General features: G+C 39.4%; 1 protein-coding gene across 7 annotated transcripts in view; it reads right to left on the bottom strand.

The window, feature by feature from the left end:
- gabrg3 (gamma-aminobutyric acid type A receptor subunit gamma3) overlaps nucleotides 1-23,306 on the bottom strand; it is a 79,470-nt gene that overhangs the window by 52,481 nt on the left and 3,683 nt on the right. The window contains exons 1-4 of one of the 7 annotated variants that reach the window (XM_025903047.1): nucleotides 21,184-21,388; nucleotides 20,917-21,050; nucleotides 20,560-20,705; nucleotides 229-296 (exon numbers count right to left, since the gene is read on the bottom strand). In XM_025903047.1, coding sequence (XP_025758832.1) covers nucleotides 229-296; nucleotides 20,560-20,705; nucleotides 20,917-20,969 — 267 coding nt within the window. In that variant the 5' untranslated portion in view covers nucleotides 20,970-21,050; nucleotides 21,184-21,388. Of the gene's footprint in view, nucleotides 1-228; nucleotides 297-1,030; nucleotides 1,262-2,844; nucleotides 3,231-14,536; nucleotides 14,743-20,559; nucleotides 20,706-20,916; nucleotides 21,389-23,306 lie in introns of those variants that run through there. The other 6 variants (XM_025903046.1, XM_025903050.1, XM_025903045.1 and 3 more) reach the window with 6 other exon arrangements.

The following is a 23,306-nucleotide window of genomic DNA, read 5'->3' as shown; positions in this document are numbered from 1 at the left end:
GTACCAAAAACAGGTAAACATATTTGTGTTAGGATGAACCTAAAATATCTTTATCTGCCCACAGACAGGTAAACTGTTCTGAATTAGTTCAGTCGCTGACATCCAAAAGTTTGAATCAGCTGCTGCTGCTGAGACACTCTCACCTTTCAACCTGTGCACTGTGCATTCCTCATAAACCCACATGTACATACAATTTCCTGTAGATTGATGGAGAAAGGTCTGACTTACCATATTTATTGAAGAAACTGGCCCAATACTGTTCACGTATATATCAACGTCAATGACAGTTGGTTTAACTGCAGGGGAAACAGAAGAAAAAGGGGAAAGAAAATCAGTGCTGATTGAGACTCTCATTTAAAAACCATACCTGCCTCTTTGTAAATCAAAGAGAAGCAGAGCGAAGATGCATTAATGAAAATTTACTGTTCAGAATTATTTAAAGAATGAGCAGCTGCTGAGAGAAGAAACCCTCTGGAAGTTGTGGTTGTTAAAAATCTTCATCACATAAACTCCTGGGATAAAACACCTCCGTAAGTGTTCTCTTGAATGCAGCAATTATGCTGCGTTTTCACCAACGGGCCACAGACTGCACCACAGTGCAGCGCAGAATTACACTTTAATTTCAGACAAAGACATCACTAATGACAAGTCCATGTAGAATATCAGAGGAAAATCAGAAGTAGTCCGCTGGGTCTTGGTCCCACTTTTCCCTGCAGGTTTTCACCCTCGCCAGCTAATCGTGAGCTGAATTACACCCGAGACACCAGATAAATGCAATTAAGTGATAAACCATTGGAGCCTCCATCTCTGACTGGACCAGTGGATGTGGACTGTGATGTTTTTATATCAGTAAATGACAAAACAAATTAAAAATGCCAAAATCTGACATGAACTCATCAGCAGGAAAATCAGCACAGGTAGCAAGAAGCTAACAGAGCAAAACGGTTACTTTGTAAGCTACTGATCTAACACACAGCATAATATAACTATTTAACCACAGACTTGAGGAGACGCGTCACACAGGTTTTACCTTCACAATATTCCTGCACACAGTTGGTTGCTGTTTATATACCAGTGACCTACTTGGATTGACTCGACACGGTTCACCACAGTTTTCAGGTTTTTCCATTAGGTCATAATATCTGGTGCCAGGTACTTTTTAGTTCCAAGCGATCCGAACAGGTACTAAAATGTGGCGTTGTCAGACTGCATGCCACCGATCGGCTGGTCAGTAGCATCACTTAACGAGTCATGAGAGTGTCTCCTTCATGAAAATCAAAACCGCCATTTTGAAACCCGGAAATGGGAAAAATGGTTGCAAAAAAATAGTAGGTACTAATGGAAAATAGGCGTAAAAGACTCGGCAGCGATTGTGGTGACAATAATTCACAGGTAACATAAAATGTATCTCAACTTTGAAGCAAACCATTGACGTAAGGAAATCATTAATAGAATATGATATGATTAATATGACACATGAGGGTTATCTATGTAACCACAACCGTGACAGTGACTGTGGCCTGCAAAGAGTATACACTATATGTAAACAAAGCTTTAAAAGTCTGCCCACTGTGCAAAGAAATGTTGGATTAAAGACAGAAATTATTTCAATGTCAAACTTAGGCTAATTTTCGATGGCATTTTTATACTGCTTCCAGGGGCTCTGTAGTCCCATGTTTCCAGAGGGTGGAGGACCTGTTCCCCACCCCCTGGAAACCTGGGGAAACAATTATGTGGAAGGGAATGCAGAGTGACGGTCCAAAGTCAGTGGACGGTTGGTGTGGGCTCTTGATGCTAAAACAAAAGTGAGCAGCTGCACGGTGGATTTGGAGCAGAAATGTCCCCAGCTTCTCACAGGAAGTTTGCAAAATGGGCATGTCAACAAAGGCTATCTAGCAGATTGTGCAAGTGTTTGTGTATGAACTGGACTAACTCTCATACTTTTTGTCGCAACTTCTCTCAGTCTAGCTACTGATCACAACCACAATCTTCATTCATTCTTCACAATAAAACAGGATAATTGTAAAAATGAACCATATATAATGCAAATGTTCTTTTAAACTTATTTCAACACATTTTAATAAATTACAGTTTGACCTGGTTAAAAACAAATAAGTTGATTAATTTAAATAAATAAACCACAAAAAATGACCCAGTCGAAAGTTCAAATGTTGAACATTATATTGACCTCCAAGTTGGGTCATGCTTGGACGTCCAATTTGTGGACCTAGTTTGGACACTGTATAGGTGCCCAGAATTGGTCATGGACTGATGAACCCAATGCATGTCTATCCCACGTCCAGTATTCAGTGGGTGGTGTTTGTTTTTGCGTCTAGTTTTCCAAAATTTACATTCAGTCCAATATTTAAGCGCTCTATGGATCCACCAAGCCAGCTAGAAGGGCTCGAATTAAGTGATATGTATACAGCAACTGATAACTTACTAAATATATGCTAGGCTTTCAAATAAGATGAGATTGGCTGCATCTGTACAATCTGGTAATTATGGCTGTAACACACAGCCAACAATTTCCACACCAGGAAGTTGCCTCAGTCTTCATTTTTTTACAACCAGCATCAATATACATCGATACACACATTCCAAACACAACAACTTAAAGGACTTCCTTTCTTCTTTTCTTTAATTAATTTACACCAGCCTGCCTTATTCATGGAGGGACACCCCTGGCTTTCCCCGCCTCTGCTGCTCTCGGTCATTTCATGGACAGGTGTAAAAGTGTCATTTAAACCTCGAGCTTTAACAGCTAAGTGACAGCTGTGACACGCTGCTGCCACGAGTGTTCACATTTGCATAGCAAAGAGCTCTTCCATCATTTTGCATTACCTGTCTTTAGAGTCTTCATGTCTCAGCCAATTAAATCCACAGCGAGAATATTTCCACCTGCCAGTCTCCCTTCCAGCATTCGCTTCACATGCTAACAGATGGCACATGAGAGAACATTTCTGGAGAGCTCCCGCTGAGGCAGCTTTTCAAAACCACTATATTCATAATGGCACAACACCTGGTGAGCAAACTAAATTGATCTGAAGTAAAATGTAAAAATATCTGGAATATTTGTCCAAAACCTCTCATCATAACTTTTTTTTAACACCACCACATAGGCCAGGCTGCAAATACTTCCACGCACTCCTACAGGTGAAGTGTGTGGAAGCTGTCAGATGATAATGTCAGTGACTGCAACAGGATACGTGCTGGCAGCAGAGTGACCACCAAGGCAACAAAGTAATTGGACACAATTAACCCTGATAGTTGGGTAGCAACACACTTGTGCCTCTCGTTTCCTCACCTGTGGTAATCTCTCCTGAACAGAGTGCATACACAAGAAACACCGGTGAATTTTCTTTATCCAAAAAAATCCCCCCAAAACTTGTGAGGTCAGTCTTCTAACAAGGAAGAGATTCACACTATCAGTATTTTATAACAGTCAACAGAGAAGGAGACACGGGTCAAACAGGCAGAAAAACAATGATTTAAAGTGACCCCAAAATTTCCTCTTCTTTTGATTGCACATGTGAGTCATAGTACATCTATCATTATATAAAGGTATACTGCTGTGTAACTGTTTCTTATGCTCAAATGGATCAGCATGAATCACTGACCTAAAAAGTTCAACAGGAAGTACTGTGATGTTCATACTGTGCAATGAAAAGTATGTGGAGGTCGAGGTTTTCAAAGGGCACGCGAGCATTTTGATTACAAATGAAACCCTCAAATGTCTCGAGCCATTTAGCAACTAAAATGATTGTTATATTTTATAAAAGAATATTGGTTCTCTGTTTGTGCTTCTAATATTTGTAAAGTATGAAAGATTCAGTACTGTGATTATTTGTTTCTTATTTGGTCTGACCACCTTTACTCTTCACACAGCCTGAGCTGTCTGAACCAGAAATTCAACATTTGGATTCTTCACTTCATCAAACTTGTTGCCACTGATTTCAGTCCAGTTCTTGTGTAACTTGGCATACCTCAGCCTTTTTCCCGTTTCCCTAAGAATGACACGTTGACAGCCGATAAGTCTTCAGATCACCTGAAGGTCCAGATGCTTCTCTCAGCTCCTGTGTCAGGTCTCTGCTGTTATCTTTCCTATTTCATAAGGACATGACTTTCAGATACTGTTCATCTGCTGTAGATTATTTTTTCAGGCCTGCTACTTCTGCTTTTGTCCTCTACTTGTCCAGTTTCTTTATTGTTTTTAAAGGACACACTGCACACCACGCTGAGACATGCCAAGTTGTGAGTTAATAGCTCTTTGAGAATCACCTTGTTGGTACAAAAGTTCAGTTTTATGCCTGTCGAGCTTTATTATCTTTGGCATTTTTCAATGATTCGACTAAGGAAATTAGAAAATTATATTTTTGTGACATACTCCTTGTAACAAAGTCCCTAAAGGTACATTTTTAAAATTGGTTCTTACTTGTTTGTTATGTTAAGAGTTAGGTTTCAATGTTTCCTACACATACACCATGTATATAGTTCCACTCACATATGTATACATATACACTGCTTTTTATTCTATTCTATTTATTTATTTATTTATTTTTATTTTTTCAGCCTTATTGTATATTGGTTTCTCTTCTTCTTATGTTAGCACCTTTGTGGTCCAGCTACCCAATTTCGCTGTGCAAGAAACTGCACAATGACAATAAAAAGCTCTAAGCTCTCTAAGCTAAGGTTTCTTTTTTATGCTTGAATGATTCATAGATCAGTGTTAAATGGGTTAACAAAAATAAAAACATAATTTGTCCTCTGAAATGGTCAGGTACAAGGACTGGAATGAAAATGCACGGTTTATTTAAACAAGCAGTCTCACTGAGATCGAAATCTCTTTTTTCCATGACAGCCCTGTGTACAAAGAAGAAAACATAAAAATCGAGACAAACAGCTACATAATAAAAAGGACACATTATACACAAAAATGAAAAAGAACATGTACAAGAGTGTTTGCAGATGGACAAATACAACCCTCTGAAATGTTTCAGTGAAGGAGATGCAGCTTCATAGTTTTTGTAGCTCAATGCAAGTTCGTTTTGAACAAGAATTACAGCTAACCTTAAAATTTCCAGCAATCTGTAAGTTCTTTGTTTAAATTCAATCAAGGAGCAGCGGTAAGGAGGCAATCATTGCAGCAGAGCTTTGTAACTGACAGACATGCAATACATACTCTTCGATTTGCTGGAGCTCACCATCCTAGCAAATCGAGATCTGTTTCTATAAAAATATCCTATTTTCATCTTTAATTGTCTTTTAATATGTTTTTAAAAGTGAGTCTATCATCCAAAGAAATATGAACATGGACTACAGGCTGGATAATTGTAGGTGACCTTGTAAATATCATACTTAGTTTTATCAAAGTTTTAAATAAGTCTATGTGTGATCAGAGAAAAGCATAAGTCTGTGTGGTTGCAGACCAGCTACATGTCTTTGGAATAACCATTTCGAAGGCAATGCACGGTGTAGTCACACACTGTGCCAAAACGAGATGCCTAATTATGGAATAATTACCACCAAATTACAACCAAATCAAAGACTCTAGTGTTTAAAAAAACACATAAATATTTTCAGGCAATTTTCCATAATGCTAGAAACCATTAGCCAGACTAACAGGCCAATTCCTGCATGAAAAGAAATATATTCACAAATTCATGGCAGGAAACAGTTTTGAAATTTAAAATATCCTAATGGCAAATAAAATAACAGGTCATAAATGGGCCTGCTCAGTCATTTGCAAGTTAAGATGATGGTTAGTTTTGATCTTCTACTGTTTTTGTACCTTTCAACCCTAAAATTATAAATATGTCCTTTGAACATTTACACTCTGATGGTGCGTTCACACCAAATAATAATAATTTTAAAAAAAAATTTCCTCCAATAGCATGCAAAGTGTATTTTATGGGGTAAAGTGACATTAATTAACAGCAGGCGATACAAACTGTCACGGTGCGGAGTCTGTTTGTGTGTTTTTTTTTTTAATTATAAATATGCATCATTTCAGTTAGTTTCTGGTTGTATTTTGGTGATTTCTAGTTCTTAGGTTTTGTTCCTGTGCCTCCCAGGTTTAGTGGGTTCTGTCTTTATGTTTATTCGTCTGTTTCCCAGTCGCGTGTCTTGCTCCCTCTCTTCCTCATGTCACGGTGTCAAGTCTGCGTTTTTGTGCACATCTCTTGGTTCCTGTTTTACTTTGACAGTCTCGCATCCTGTGTTCAGTGTTTTGAGTTTTGCTTCCCCTTTGTCTAGGGCGATCGTGGCTCAAGAGTTGGCAGTTCGTCTTGTAATTGGAAGGTTGCCGGTTCGAGCCCCGGCTCCGACAGTCTCGGTAGTTGTGTCCTTGGGCAAGACACTTCACCCGTTGCCTACTGGTGGTGGTCAGAGGGCCCAGTGGCGCCAGTGTCCGGCAGCCTCGCCTCTGTCAGTGCGCCCCAGGGTGGCTGTGGCTACAATGTAGCTTGCCATCACCAGTGTGTGAATGGGTGGATGACTGAATGTAGTGTAAAGCGCTTTGGGCTCCATAGGGACTAAGTAAAGCACCATACAAATACAGGCCATTTACCATTTTTACCATATCAGATTAGGTGCAGCTGTGTCTCGTCTTGTGTTTTTCAAGGTTCCATCCAGGTCTCAGGTTATCAGGTATTGGTTTTCTATGTTTAGCTTTCTCCAGTTTATGTTTTTATTAGTTATCTCAGTCTCCTCCTGCCTTTTGTTTTGTAGTATTTTGTGCAGCCAACAATAAAGGCTTCCACCTCCATCTCTCCGTTGTCTGCATTTGGGTCCACCTCTTTCTCTTCACACAATCTATCCTTGCATATCATGACACAAACAGGTGAATCAGCATTTGTACAACTTAAAATTTTTCAAATTCTAAAACCTTACTTCACAACTCATCGGCGGAGATTCTTCTGGCAATATCTCTGACTTTCTATAACAGAAGGCACAAGCAACAAGTCTGTCAGTCTTGCCTTAGCAAGAAATGGCTAGTTCTCCCAGAAATGAAGAAACCACAGTTTTGAAATAAGAGACATTCATAAAGTCTGCCACTGATATCATTATACACACAGAATCGAGCATAAATGGAAAGTTTTTCTTGTGTTTCTCTCCAGCAAGAATAGACCGAAGTGAGTGGGCTGTTAGAGACTACAAACAAAATCTAGTTCAGTATTTAATTATGTCTCATTGAAGATGTGTACCTTTGGCAGTGAAGCTGCATTACATTACTTTCTTCATTATGTACAGTATAATTGGGTGGCAGGCTGTAATTTAGCACCTGCATACAGTACCACTTAGCAACAGTTAGGCTGTGACTAGTCATTCAGTAAATGGAGACAGCTCATTAACTTTAGAGAAAGAGATGGCATGAACTAGAAATTAATTAGCATTAGTGTGTAGGTTATTTATCTGTGCAGCCATCAGAGAATACTATCAGTGGTCCCGTTAAATATGTTGTACTGTTCAGATCAAATACCAACACGTTAAAAGTCCAGCTTTAAATAAGTGTACGATCAGCTGTGCACTGGTGAATGGGCACTTGGAGACATTTATACGCTCCTCCGATGAGCAGGGCAGGGAAGCCTGTTGTGAGATTTATTTGTCATTAGAGTGGGCAGAGCATGATGAACAGGTCTACAGAGACATTAGCTAATCTTGCTTCAGGTTTGCACTGGAGCCTGGCCCTGTCTGTACATGAGCCGGCGGTGACGAGCGGAGACAAACTGCAGCCCCGTCTCTGTGTTTGACACACTGACAGTGATATTTACGGCAAACAAAAATGTGTCACCGTAGCTGCATATTTGCCTTTCTGTGGTAAAACAAAATTAGAAATGTCCTTGTCAGGCCGCGCTCGGCCGTCAGCTCTATTCAAAGAGAATGGATTTGAATAAAAAACAATAAAGGAATGCCATGACGGTACTCATCTATAAGTCCATGTTACTTTTCACCTCTCTTCATCTTTTGCTGCTTTTGTCTCCATGAACTGTCAAATGATGACAAAACAGCACTGAAAATGCATTTTCATTATCTTTGCTTTCACTGAATGTAACATTCCTAACCATCCGAGTTTATTTAAATAGTCAAACTGATCAGTTCATCTGACCTCCTGTGTTATTCTGAGGAAATTTGGCTCTACCCACCAAATCCTCTGTTGAGTGGCTACCTTCTGTTTTTCAGTAATTTCTCAGGACTTATCACAAAAAGGTATAGAGCAAGAAGTAAGTGCCATCCCAGGTCTTTGACGAATGGTTTTTAGTTTTCTGAGTTTTAGTTGCCTTTTGAGATTAAGTATATTTAATGTTTGAGTTGTTTCTTGACTCTTTTGTTATCTGGTGGTTCCAGTTTGCTGTTGTGCTCGCTTTGTTTAGAGCTGTTTTAATACAGTTCTTCATATTATGAGATTTTCAAGTCTAATTGGTTTATGTGTTGTCACATTAATATTATTACAATACACTTGTTAAACTTTTTATATACATATATTGCAAAATTCACGCCACAGTTTTTTCTAATCTTTGTAATTATTGTGTATCTTTATTTCTAATTCAGTTGGATTCTGATCTAAGCAGTGATGGTAAAGTGTTATCTCATAACGCATAAACCTACCATAAAGTATATAAAACTGAAAAAGTTTGACTATATAAAAATTACCTGTATTTAACTATAGACTTGGTGAATATAAGAACACTGGATACAACATTATGATTTTGATCTAGTTATTAACATTTTATCTTGCAATTAAAATGATAATTCTGTAGTTAAAACAAAATGTTATATCATATAATCTCAAGTTGGTACATGAAAAATGTGTCTGTCTTAATTTTCTGTCATTTTAAAATTATGAAATAACTCACTGGTGCTGCGGCTGCAGTGATGCGGACGCTGCACCGGTCCGTCGTGGTGAAGAGGGAGCTGAGTGTAAAAGCGAAGCTCTCAATTTACCGGTCGATCTACGTCCCTACCCTCACCTATGGCCACGAGCTGTGGGTAGTGACCGAAAGAACGAGATCGCGGATACAAGAGGCAGAAATGAGCTTCCTCCGAAGGGTGGCTGGCCTCTCCCTTAGAGATAGGGTGAGAAGTTCGGCCATCCGGGAGGGGTTCAGAGTAGAGCCGCTGCTCCTCCACATCGAAAGGAGCCAGTTGAGGTGGTTCGGGCATCTGACAAGGATGCCTCCTGGGCGCCTCCTGGGTGAGGTGTTCTGGGCATGTCCCACCGGGAGGAGGCCCCGGGGCAGACCCAGGACACGCTGGAGAGATTATATCTCTCGGCTGGCCTGGGAACGCCTTGGTGTTCCCCCGGATAAGCTGGAGGAGGTGGCTGGGGAGAGGGAGGTCTGGGCTTCTCTGCTTAGGCTGCTGCCCCCGCAACCCGGCCTCGGATAAAGCGGATGAAGATGGATGGATGGATGGATGAATGGAAATAACTCAAATGTTTAATTTTAAAATTAATCATAGTTTTGAGTATCTCTTTTCAATCTAAGTCACAATGTAACATGAAATATAGTTTTTTTACTAGTCCTCGTACCACAACATTATTACTTATGTTTATAATCCTTTCATTTATCAGACAAAGAAACTTTGATTGAAATGTTAAGTTAAAAAAAGATCATGACAGTGCATTTACTTAAACCTGCTTTAAGTCATTTACCTTAATGACTTAAGTTCACTCAAAAAAACTTGTCTTACAATCTGATTATTTTGTCAAATCAAATGTTTGAATAACTGTTTTATAATCCTGCTTCAATAAGTCATAATTTTGACTTGTGATTTCAGAACTGAGACTAAATAACTTAATACCTAACTGACCAAAAAACTAGTTCAAATTCTGACTATTACCAGCTGATCTTTTTGATTAGATACCTCACACACGTGACTACATAATTTATTAAGTATCTCAAGCTTTAGAAAAATCTTTTTTTTTTTCTTGTCCTTCCCCATAGTTGGAGTAGCTACTATCCACTACTGCATATTTCAGTCTGGTCATTAATCACATGAGCTAGCAGGAACTCCCGATGACATAACCACACGTGGGATAGTCCCAGCCTCTTGGTTGGCGTCTGCATACTCTAAGCCACAGCATAAGGACTGATGGCATAAAGACTTCTACCCTCACTGTCTGAGCTCATTGCAAGAAGAAATGCCAAGGGCTCTGAAATATTCAAAAAGCAGAACAGATCACTCCCTTCAGGCTAGCAGTACCACAGCTGATCATCTGTCACGCAGTAAGTAGACACCAGAGCCAGTTTAAGTGAAAGTGTGGGAAAATAACTGCAATACAGCTGCAATCAAGGCCAACTTCAATCTAAGAGTTGTACTCGCACCTTAGTGCTTTTAGCACTTTTCAGCTGTCTCTTGTTGCGCGTATAAAGAGTGCATCACAGATTGTGACAGTTAAATGTATTTCGACAGAGCCCCTGATTTAAACTGAAACAGTAAAACTTTGAACTTTGAAGTTATGCATATTAATCATCTTGTTAAAGTGCAAAGTTCTGCTCTGAAACCTTGGGTCCTGGTGGGTAGGTTGTTTTGACATGTACCACCCTCCTCAGCATTTTGAACACCAACTGTGCTGCAACCCACAGGACCTAAAAGATCTGCTGCCAATGGCCCCAAGGCAGAGACCACAGGGCACCTGCACAAGTCCCGAGTACATTCCCGGTCAAGCAAATGGTTTTAATATTGTGGCTTACTGGTGCACATTGCAGTTACTGAAGTAATATACTCTATACTATAAGGCTCTTTATAAATGGCCACATGAATCACCTTGACAGAAAAATCTAAACTTGAATCCTAGGATGCTTTCAACCTTATGTTATGGTTATAAATGACGACGGTTTAATAAAGTTATCTGTTCCTTGGATCATCATCAAACTTTCAACCTAATTGCACAAAAATCCTTTAAGCAGCCCTTCAATATCTAATGATCAGATAAAGTATAAATAAAGTTGTTTAAGTCTAAATCCACAAACAACAGTAACAATAACCGGTTGACTTGATTGTGACAGACTGCCCCGCTCATCTCCCACATTATACAAAGGAGGCTTTCTCTTTTTCCCAGACACTGAGACAAATACTCGTGATGTATTAGAGTGAACCAAACGTACAATGTGTAAACTGGATCAATCAATCACTGTCACTGCTTTCAAAGCTGAGTCTGACGCATCCTGACAGGAGCCAAAATAGTTACTAGGTGACAAATGTCTAAACAAATGTCTCCGTCATTTTTCTGTGTGAATGGGCTCCACTTGAAGCTGCACATTTCTTTTGTACTTCTTCCTCTTTTGTCATTTGAAAGCCTCTTATTTTACTGTAGTTGTTAGCTTTAAACCTTTTGTGCACATTAATGAAAGAAAACATTTAAAGTTCATTAGAGGGCTACGTATGTGCGTCTGTTATTATGCAGCACTGCTTTTATTCTTTTCATCCATCACCCCATTGTTTTTAAATCAGACAGGGGTTATGTTCCTGCAGATGCAAACTACTGCTGTTTTATGTTTAAAGAAAAAATAAACGGGCGCCTTGATTGTGAAGCAGTCACAGAGAACAATTCATTTGTCATAGATTAGATGACTGCCACCGTTCATCACAATTTGTCACTTCGAGCGTTCTCATTACTGTATAATGTAATTTTTCGTCGGGTAATGGAGCTAGAAGAAGCTGCCTGAAGAAAGTGTGACAACATGCCAATCAAGAGGTGTTTTAAACACAACTGTTAGGAATTCTTATACAGGAATATGGCATACTCTGTGTGCTAAACTTGACCGGTCCTCTTCCATAGACTGGTAAATGGTCTGTATTTGTATAGCGCTTTACTTAGTCCCTATGGGCCCCAAAGCGCTTTACACTACATTCAGTCATCCACACACTGGTGATGGCAAGCTACATTGTAGCCACAGCTGCCCTGGGGCGCACTGACAGAGGTGAGGCTGCCGGACACTGGCGCCACTGGGCCCTCTGACCACCACCAGTAGGCAACGGGTGAAGTGTCTTGCCCAAGGACACAACGACCGAGACTGTTGGAGCCGGGGCTCGAACCGCCAACCTTCCGATTACAAGACGAACTGCCAACTCTTGAGCCACGATTGCCCCAGACTGTATATAAAAGACAGACAGCCTCAATTTGTAACCTCAGTAAAGCTTTACCTGATGAATTTATGATTCCAGTTGGTAGTTTATGGTCCCCTAAACCCTTAAGCTTCAAATGAAACATCACCAACAACAACTACATTTATCTTTCACATACAGTTAAGTGAGTTCTTAAAATCGCCTGTGTTTTAACATCTAAAGTGATAAGTTATTATATTGTGTTTATTATGTGTTTATCATACCTGTACCATTTCCTTTATCCGCATATAACAGATATTACTAACTGTTCAAAAGTCATTAGTTATAGATTTCAATCACTTTTATTTCAAAAGTCGTCAAACACACTCTTGTATCATTTTAACAACAAAATCTAGATGACCTGGTGACTTCGTAATAAGAGGTAGCTGATCAGTGTGGTATTTGGACAATAATATGGATGAACTTGATGAGATTATTAAGACCAGAAGAGTTCATATAGTTCATGGATCAATGCACTGATACTGCCTCACTCACTAGCTTTAAGACTTTTCAGGTGGACAGAGACGTAAGAAGAAATGTAAAGACTCCACCTGTTATGACTAAAAGGTGCAGGTTCCAGTACCATGTCCTTGTAATATCAGGCATGTTAGTGAAAAAGGCACGTTTTTGTGACCTGAATGCTGAACTGCAAGCTGTTGGAATGTGTCTATGTTACTCACTGAGGGAATTCATCACTGTTTGAATCCAGAATCAACACCCTGTTTGGATTCCTCCATCAGCTGACTCAGAGGTTACCCAAAAGGCTGTGGTTAATGGATGTGGATAATGAATGGATCCCGACGCCCCACCATTTGCTGGCGATGCAGTGGAACACGGAGCTGACACACTGACACAGATGTTAGAGATACCTGCATTTAATTTATACTGAAGCTCCTTATTGTATCATATTGAGATTTTGATTTATTGAGCGCTTTTCTATATTTTCTATTTAACTTTTTCTATTTAAATATTTTACTGCTTCTTTCTTTAGTGTAATGTATTTGTTTTTCATTTTTTATTTGTTATGTTTTTGGCTGCTGTAACATTAATTTCACAACTTTCTTCTTCTTCATCGTCTCCTTCATCATCTTCTTATTATTATTATTATTATCATCATTACTCATCCTTTGTTATTCCCCTTCTTGTGTTTTAAATTAAATCTGAACAAACATCATGTTGGTGTCTAATATTTTTTTTCCTCCTAAAATCATAACCAGTGAAGTACAATAACATGAAAAAATTACATTTGGACATTTAAAGTTAACTTTTACTCCACAACATCAACAGAGGCATCATTTTACATTCAGCCCATGTGTTGGAAACGCCTCTTGTTTAACTACGAGTTTAAAAAGTCACATTCATTAATGCCAACAGGACAAGGTCAAATGACTTCAGCTCACCATCTGTCATCAAAGGACCCACAACACAACAAATGGCTTTCTAATGTACTTATCTGTGGTGTGTGTTCAGGGGAATTACAAAAAATAAATGCTAATTGCCCGCATCCTATTTATCGTCTCTTCTTTGAAATTATCCATACAAGTTAATTTAGTGTGCCATGGCTGGGCGGCCAGGAGGAATACAGATCTCTGATACACTATAGAATAATAATTTTCCGTGTAAATGACTCCTCGTGGGTGCGATGGGAAAAAAACAGCAAAAAAAACCCCACCAGAAAAATAGTCCCCGAAGAAGCTTAGTGAAAAGGTCACTGTGTTTATTACTCAGACACAAAGTCTGGACTCATACATCCTGTGGGTGACTGCTGAACAGTCTAGCACACACATCATCCATAAAAAGTAAAAGTCCCGTTCTATTCATGACTTTCACTTGTTTGCTGTTTCAGTTCATCCATCAGTCCCACGTCATTTCCTCGACAGGGGAATGACAGAAAGACACAAACAATAAACTCGTTATGCAGCTGCTAATTGATGATTTTTAGCGTGAACCGTGTTTAAGTTTAAATTCAGTGTAAAAATATAAGTGATGTGATGTCAGTGTTTGCATCACAATCCTGATAAAACAGGATTTTTTTAAATACACATTTGCGTGCAGAAAAACTGTTCAGGCTTTTCCTGCTGAGAAAGTTTGTCTGAGCTACCGTCAGTCTAAGAACATTGTTGAGGCTTTTTTGTGTGTGATACACACAAAAAAAGCACATTTGTGACTCTTCAGGCTCTTGAAATGCTCCTCATAATTGCACTTAGCATTTTTAGATGGTCTTACTGACCATTTGCATCACAGTAAATTCATGGCTGTTTCTTTTATTTTTCAGAGTGAACATTGTGCCGTTGGATGTCAGTTACGTTTATATGATATGTAATTGTAGCCATTTCCTGCTATAATTTGTCATTCCTGGTCTTAGTGCTTTCCTTTGTTAGCGCTCTCTCAATTTTTTCTGCCTGTGTTCAGTCAGTTAGTCACTCACCTCAGTTTATGTCCTCTCCTGTCTCGTTTTCTCTTTTGCTAGCTTGTCTTGTTCAGTTCTTGTTCACTTCAGCTAATCGGCAAATCTCCAAATCTGCGTTTTGATTAGCTTCTCCAGGCCAACAAGTTAACCCTTGGACGGGACCCACGGGCTCTGCCCATTTTACAAGCAACCTTCAAATGACCGCAATGCTGTCATAGTTTGTGCTAGAAACAAAATTCAAACAAAGAAGTGAAGACAAGGTTACGGGTATATTTCGTATACCATGACATCATAAAGCATTCAGCAAAGTATTGCTGTCTGAACACACACAGAAAAATCAGCTATGCCTCAATTTCACCATGTTTGCATAACTCCTCAATCCTTTTGGGCCAGAAATAAAGTTCAGATGGTTCCTGGCTTTGACATCCGCATTAGTGGTATTTTTCCAGTGTATGCCTTTGCAAAGAGATTATTACCTCATACATTAAAAGGGACATTATTAATTAGGTGGCATGAAGGCATCACAGCCCTGCTGGAGATTTGTTGGCTGCACATCCATGTTGTGCTCCACCACATCCCAAAGGTGCAATCACCTTTGGGACTGAGACCTGGTGACTGTGGAGGCCATCTGAGTTCAGTGAACTCACTGTCATGCTCAAGAAACCAGTTTCAGACATTCTGAGCTTTGTGACATGGTGTGTTATCCTGCTGAAAGCAGCATCAGAAGATGGATACACTGTGGTCATAAAGGGATGGACACGGTCAGCAGCAATGTTCACAACTGTTTTTCCAATCTTCTGTTGTCCAGGTTTGGTGAGTTGGAGCTAACAGCTAACAGGAGTGGACCCTGGTGTGCTCTTCCGCTGCTGTAGCTTATCTGTTTCAAGAGGTGCATTCAGAGGTGCTCTTCTGCATAGCTTGGTTGTAATGTGTGGTTAGAGTTATTACATTATTTGAGTTATAGTCTGGCTATTTTCACCCAAATATCACTATTTGATATTTTTTCTTTTTTAGACCCTAGAGATGGTTGTGTGGGAAAAGTTGCTGAAACACTTAACAGACCGTGTGACACCAGCCATTTCAAGTCATTTAAATCCCTTTTCTTTCTCATTCAATTGCTCAATCTAAAATTCAACGGGTCGTTTTGAATATGTCTGCATGCCTAAATGAATTTAGCTGCTGCCATTACTGGTGATTCAATAGCTGAATGGGTGCTCCTAATAAAATGGTCGGTAAGTTTAAATATATTAGTATTTATATTAACGCAGGCTCATAATAAGCATGAAAGCTTCAAATAATGAGTTCCGACTTAACAGTCAGGTAAAAACTGGTTTAAAGACACAGGGATGAGACAGGATGAACTGAGTGTTATTGTGAAATGCGACTCATGCCAAGCTACTCTGATAAAGTCATGGAATAAAAACGAAGCAGGAAATTAGCAGAACAAATCTTTTTTAAAACAAATCACCTAAAAATTGGGACTTATATCTGCTTCAGAGTCTCATGGCTTCACCGCCACCACCACCTCCCATATCTACATATATATATATTATCCAAGGGGATCTGGACCTGAGCCCTAACTGCTGTAAGGAATTACGTAACATTACTGAAAGCACACAAATAAGCTACTAAATGGACCTGTTTGAGATTTTTTTGTTGTTGTTATTGTGGTTTCCAGGGAAACTCAGTTACATTACTGTTAGATGTTACCAGGTTATAACGAAAAATAGATTACCGAGCTACAGGGAAATTGCACATAATTTATCCTCTCTAATATGTTATTCTTGAAGCTTCAGGAAGCTTAGATAGATTAAACTGCAGTGAAAGCACATGAGTAATAACAAGAGAAAACAAATTTCCATGACATTAATGTCTGGATTAAAAGTAAGCATCCAGCTGAGCACTGGATAACTCTAGAACAAGCAGTATCTATGTAGCTCTGACAAAGGCCATCGTTATGCCGTATGCTGACGGAAAATTTAACCGATCCGTTGTTTGTATGAATCAAAACAGCCAGGAGAGGATTTAAAACACCGAGAAAAACAGTTTAAAAAATTGAAATTGACCACAGGATGAGCAGATGACATAGTAAACATTAGGTTTGTTCTATCAACTGAGGAAAGTGAGAGGTCAGGGTTATTTACTGGAGTGAAACATTGAGAAAGTAACTCTAATAAAGTGGGACTAAGGATGTAAGAACGGGATCATCTCTCTCAGGAATGCATTGAAAGGGGTTTTAGAGAGCATGATGTGTGAGGTCATCTATACGTGCCACTGAGTAACACCCAGCGTACCAATCACATTTTTTTCTTTTGTGCCCTTTATTTTTCCCAGACAGGAACAGCGGAGCTTGCACTACTTGGTATCCATAGTAACAGAGATATTATACAAGATTCAGGTTGTGAAAATCCTGTTTGCTAAAGCAGTGACTGAAGATTTTCTAAGAGATGAAGTGATGCTGAAGGACCCACCTACTTTGCTGTCCAAAACAACAGACTGTATACAAAAGATGGATGTAGCCACTGTGACATCATCTGTGGGTTTCTCCCTTTTCGAAGCCAAATGGTGCAGGTGTTGACAATGATGGTCTCTTCTTCTATGGATCTATTAAGACTTCCCAATTAAGTTACAGAGGAAACTTGGGGCAGTTTGCATGTTTTGAGAACACTAATTTATCTCTTAATGCAGCTCTCCCCAAATGATGATTAATCTTGATCAGTAGATATATATTTAGAAATGACAAGAGTTTCACTATTGGCTGTATAAAATGCTTGGATATAGCCACTGTGATGTCGTCTATAGGTTCTGGACTCAGCAGTTCATCTTGAAGCGTCCAAATAGAATCCTAGAATTTCACTAATCAAAACTGCAGCACAGACTTCTCAGATGGTCAGTTAGTACAATGAACTGCGCAGCATATAATTGCATCAAAAATGCTTGAACAATGGAGCACAGTGCAAAGCTCCAGTTGAGTAACTCCAAAAACTCAGGTGAAGCCTAGCAGACACTTTTGTAGCAGGCTGATAACATGTTTAGGTGGTTTTGCCACCTTTTGGCTTTTAGCTCCGGAGGTTACAGCTTGCATTTGAGATAACTTGCACTAGGTTTTTGACACTGTTGGTATATGCTTACTTTCCATTTTCAATAGCAGTCTTCAGTCTGGGTCCGTTCCCTCTGACTTTAAACATGCTGTTGTGGAACCTATCCTTAAAAAGCAGAATCTGGACTCAACAGTTTTATCAAATTACAGAGCAATCTCTAAATTGCCTGTTTTGTCAAAAGTTCTGGAGAAAATTGTCCTTCTGCAGCTCCAGGCCTTCTTAGATAAACACGACATTGGTGAAGTATTCCAGTCTGGTTTTAAAATGCACCACAGTACTGAAACTGCTCTCTTAAAAGTTTTTAATAATCTTTTAACTTTTACTGTCTCAGGAGATTCTGCCATTTTAATATTATTAGATCTCAGTGCTGTTTTTGATATGGGATTCTTATCTCTCAGCTGGAACAATTAAAGGAATTGCTTTGGAATAGTTTAAATCTATCTAATCAAATATATATGTATGTATATGTATATATATATATTATCATCATATGTATGTATATATGTATATGTATATGTGTATATGTATATATGTGTATATATGTGTATATATATATGTATATATGTAAATATGTATATATATATGTATACGTATACATGTGTGTGTATGTATATATATATGTATATATGTAAATATGTATATATATATGTATACGTATACATGTGTGTGTATGTATATATATATGTATATATATGTATATATATGTATATATATATATATATATATATATATATATATATATATATATATATATATATATACACGTGTATATGTATATACATTTCATGAGTCCCGAACACTCAACTAACTCTCATCACTGGGTGTATGATTTATTACAGTAGCTGGTGATGATGATGTGATGATGGTAAAATGCTGATGTTAGCATGAAATGCCTACATGCCCCAAAGTAAGAATCCGGTGTCATTATCTGTTGGCTATCATTGCAAAAAAACACAAATTCACATTATAAAAAGTATTCTGATGCACTGTTACGCACATCTATAGCAACTGCAGCACCTTTAATAAAAGTATGATTTTACCAAGACTACTGATCCCAGGCCTGCCAGCACCAGTTAGATATCCGTGGACAGGTTTGGTTAGCAAGGTGCCATCTAAATCAACGCTACAAATGCAAACACTCTCCATCAGCAAAATTGTGAAATTGTGATCACGAGCTGAATCTTGGTCACATCTGAGGCGACGCCTGCTGTTAAACACAACAGGCTGTTAGGTGTCAACTGGATGTCGCCTGCTGCTGCTGCTGCTCGCAATGCAACTTGGCTTTGTCAGATGGTTAACGACTGACCTCCAGCTCAACCATGTCTTGCTTGTTCTTTTTGCAAAGATGAAACTTGTCAATTTTTAAGTTAATACCTAACAAGCAACAACTCACAGAAGTGTGTTCTAAGAAGCCCCTCTTTGTTATGCATTGATTCTAACTACATTACCATATGGCAGCAGCCCGCCACCAGAGGCCACTTTGCAAACCCTGAACAAGAACAGAAGCAGAGCCTCTTCAGAGTCTTCAGAGTTGACAAACACATTCACTTTATCCAGGAGAAAATGAGTCAGGGAATTACATATCTCTCTCCTCCACTCAAAGTTTCCACCTTCAGATGTAATTTATATTCATGAGGACGTGCTGATGAGTTACACCCTGACCCTTTGTGGTCGTGGGTCAGCAAGTAAGAGACTATCAGGCTGAAAAACTGGAGAATTTTTCACTTTCACAAACAAACAAAAAAAATCAACGATTTTAAAACCACTGCAATGCATGAAGTTTCATCATAGTGTCATCTGATAATAAGAAAGAATGTCCTTAAATTCATTGCTTTAAAGTTATGACCACAGAGTAGACTAAGGGAGCACTTCACAGCAAATAGCAAGAAAAAAAACTATTAATATAATATCCTGATGACAGTGGTAGTAACAGAAGAGTGTCTATAAGGAGATGTTACCACATTATATGAAACCCATAGAGAGGGTGGGAATATTCGGGACACGTGCACTGAATCAACGCCAGTCTGACCATGGAGAAGCAGCACTCCATTCTTCAGAGACATGTCCCACCCTCAAGTTTGGATCTTTGTGATGAACGAGTCAACAGGGTGATGAAGCCAAACACCTCAAAGCTTTTCAACAACCACAAAAAAACCAAAGAAGACCAAGGAGAGCTGACCGTCAAAGACTTTCCTACAGAATCCTCCTGACATCCTGGAATAACACTGCACAATCACATCTGAACAAATCTGTTCATTCAGTGCAGCTCAGGTGCTGTAGGAACAAATAAATCCTACAATATTCAGAAATTCCCTGGCATTGTCACTGCTATTGAAGTTAGACTTTAAAAAGTGTTACTCCAACACCTCTATCAGCCAAAGACAGATGGAGGAAATCACCAATCCCCTGTGCTTCATGTGTGGATGTCTGAACATTGTAGTGTTCAAATAGCTGATAGTAAGTTCAAATTTTAAAATGTCAATACTTTTAGTCCTTTTAAAAGTTTTGGTTGACTTAGTATTGGTTTAGGGTTGGAAAGTTTTTATGGAGTCTTCAGAGAGGGCACCTTTCATTAATGCAAACCTTAAAAAAAGACTAATAAAAAAGATATTTTATGTACATTTGTACAAGAACATTTAAGCTTGTAAAATGAAATTAAGTTCGGCACAGACTTTTTGGGCTCAGTGTTAGCAGTGGGGACAAACCTGGGAATGCTTTAGCTAATATTGACACTTAAAGGTTTTAGTACACAGTTCATTTGTACAGTGTTATGGAGGTTCTGAATCAAATTATAAACATCAACTTAATTTTCGCATTTATCTGATTCTAGAACTAACAGAATCCCCAGGTTTCACACAGGTGTGGCTATAACGAGAAAGCTGCTTTGCATTCAAATTCTGTGATTAGTTAGCTGAGAAATTGGACAGAAGTAACCCTTACCTCCAATATCCGGTCGCAGTTTCTTGTCATATTCTTTCAGTAAATTATTGAGTATTTCCGTGGCGTCGGTTTGCTGGGATTTAGGAGCCAGCATCTGGTTCACGGTGACATCCTCGTAGTCCTCCTCGGACTCGATTGTTAGAGAGCTACAGGAACACAAATAAAAGAAGGTGGCTGAAAACAGTAGGAGCAATGACACTGACTTAAAACATGCAGCGCAGTCTGCAGAGTGCACGCACGCAAAGACATCGTTAGTGTCACTGAGTCCTTCACGCAAACTTAAGAGCCAGCCACAAAGTTTCCTGAGCATTTAAAGCATCACCAAAACGCATCACGCGACCAAAGGGCGCCACTTACCAGGTATGAAGGGCTGAAAGAAGTAGGATATAAGCCAGTAGCGGGGATGTCATGTTTGTCGCAGAAGGACAACAAGTAGAGATGTGTGAGAGGACGGTGCGTAAGGTGTCGGTGTCTGGACGCGACGGTCACTGCTGCTCAGGGGAGAAAACGTAAGAGCAGCCCTTCGTAGTTTGTAATCCAGCAGAAATGTCATTCATTGTTGTGAAATAGATCCTTCCTCGTGGGAGTGCCTCCTCGTATAGACGGAGGAGCAGCTGGTCTCACCTGTACAGGGTTGCAATTCCTGGATAGCGGACGCTGCTTGTGTTTTACGCAGGTGCGCACACTCTGAATGCGTCCCTCTGAAAGCCCCTGGTCCACCAAAAACTCCTCTGTGGCCAAGCCTGCGTCACTCCACTGTAGGGGCTACTTTACAGATCTTATTAGAGCTGTTACACCTGTTCTCTTTAGTGGTGTTTTTCTTTCTTTCTAATTATCCGTAGAAAGTGCCAAAAGAACGCATCCCTTTGTGAATACTGTATAGATTATTTGTATGCAAGGCAGGAGTGTCTGTGTGCATAGATATGATTATTTTTATGGCAGGAACTAAAGTTTCTCATTTTAGTGGATTTTTACATTTTAACTGGCACCAAAAACTCTGACAGAACAGTAAAAGTGATACGGGTGGTGTCATCTTATTGCCTCTTATGTGCGACCAAAAAGTTCTATATATAAAATAGAATTTATATTTATGTAAATTTATTTAATATTTATTATAAGCTAGATATCGATTATCAGATAACAGCCGTTCTCATTTGTCTACTGATTTGCTTTTATTGATCGACTAATTGTTGCATGTGTTTTAATGATGCACCTGTGAGGCAGCCTCTTTGTTATTCATTTGAAAGCTTGTATATCAAAGTGCAGCAAGAGCCCTTTTAAAGCTACCAAACGCTGCTAATTGGCATGCAGCCTCTTAGAGAATGAAGCCGCCTTTGTGGCCGTGTTTGTGATTGTAATTGAGAGCCCTTGTCATGCTGTGTTTACAGCCCCTGTCTTCTTCCTGTGAGGATGTGATTTATTTAAGGCTGAAGGTGGTGCTCCACTGAATGCTGTGCTTCCATAAAGGACTCCAAAGATGGAAAAAAGGCTCAAACATTATGATGTTTATTTTCTAGTATGGGTCAACTTCATAGACTGTATATCAAAGATGGAGTTTGATTATTTGAAGGCTAATCCTCAGATAGGCTAAACTGTAGGGGTGAATCATGAGCAAGCAGACATAACATACTTATACAGTCCTAGAATTTCACTCACCCAAACTGGTGCTCAGACTTCTTGGATGCTCTTTTGGTACAATTAACTGCACAGCATTCATATTATTGGTCAGATAACTGCAGAAGTAATGCTCCAAGAGGCACTGACACCACTCAAGAGATCCATTTCTAGGACGTGAATAAGTAGATGCTTGCTTTGGTATCCACGTGTCAATCAAAGCACCCACAGAGGGTGAATTTTTATTACATGCACCCCCAGTGCACTTGTCAAGAAGGGGACATTAACTATAGAGCCCAAAACATTTTTTGTAGTAGGCTATAGACATGTTTATTTCTCCTGTAAAGTTGGACAATTTAACAGAGGAGTCTATGGGGACTGACTCACTGCTGGAGCCTCAAGTGGACATTAGAGGAACTGCAGTTTTTTGCACCTCTGTGATGATTTAATTTTTTTAACCCCAGAGATTGCTGCTTAGTCAGGCTTTGTTTCCCACAATGCAGCTGCCTCCTATGCCTACACCTCCAAAACATGCCTGTTTTGAGTTTCTGTCAGAATAACCCTGATGACAAAACGGATGACATCACCAGGGTGAAATTGGGGACTAGAGAAAGTACTGAAGTGTACCTTTAAAAATTAAAAAATAAAAAACCAAGGGCATGAAGCCCCGCCAATGACAAGACATAAAACAAGCGACCCCATGCTGTAGGTAAAGGTGTTTTCTGTCAGTTTTATTATTGCACCTTTTCAGGAGCAATCATAATTTTCCTTCAAAGAACAGTCTGACTGGTCCTTGGTGGCATTGATTTCAAGTGAATGGCTGGACAATAGAGGAGGAGTTGTCCAGCAAGAACACAAAGATAAATAATCCCTCTGTGCCAGCCCCGTAAAGCACGATGAGCAGTGAGTGCCAGCCACAGCAGCCTCACAGGACTCACATGCACGGGCCTGGTTGGATGTGCGCTTTAACAGACCCGTAGTGAAGCGTGTCTGCAGTGCTGCTGTCACCCTCTGCTGGTTAGAAGTAGATCTGCACACTCTAAAACACTGAGTGCATGTGCTGCTCTAATTAGGACTGTTCCATCCAAACAAGGCTACAACATAAATCGTCCTCATTATCCTGCTGCTTTAAC

Source organism: Oreochromis niloticus, linkage group LG23 (assembly GCF_001858045.2).
Source record: "Oreochromis niloticus isolate F11D_XX linkage group LG23, O_niloticus_UMD_NMBU, whole genome shotgun sequence".
NCBI classification, from domain to species: domain Eukaryota; kingdom Metazoa; phylum Chordata; class Actinopteri; order Cichliformes; family Cichlidae; genus Oreochromis; species Oreochromis niloticus.
Note: the sequence above shows the minus strand (reverse complement) of the source record. Positions and strands in the feature narration are given on the sequence as shown.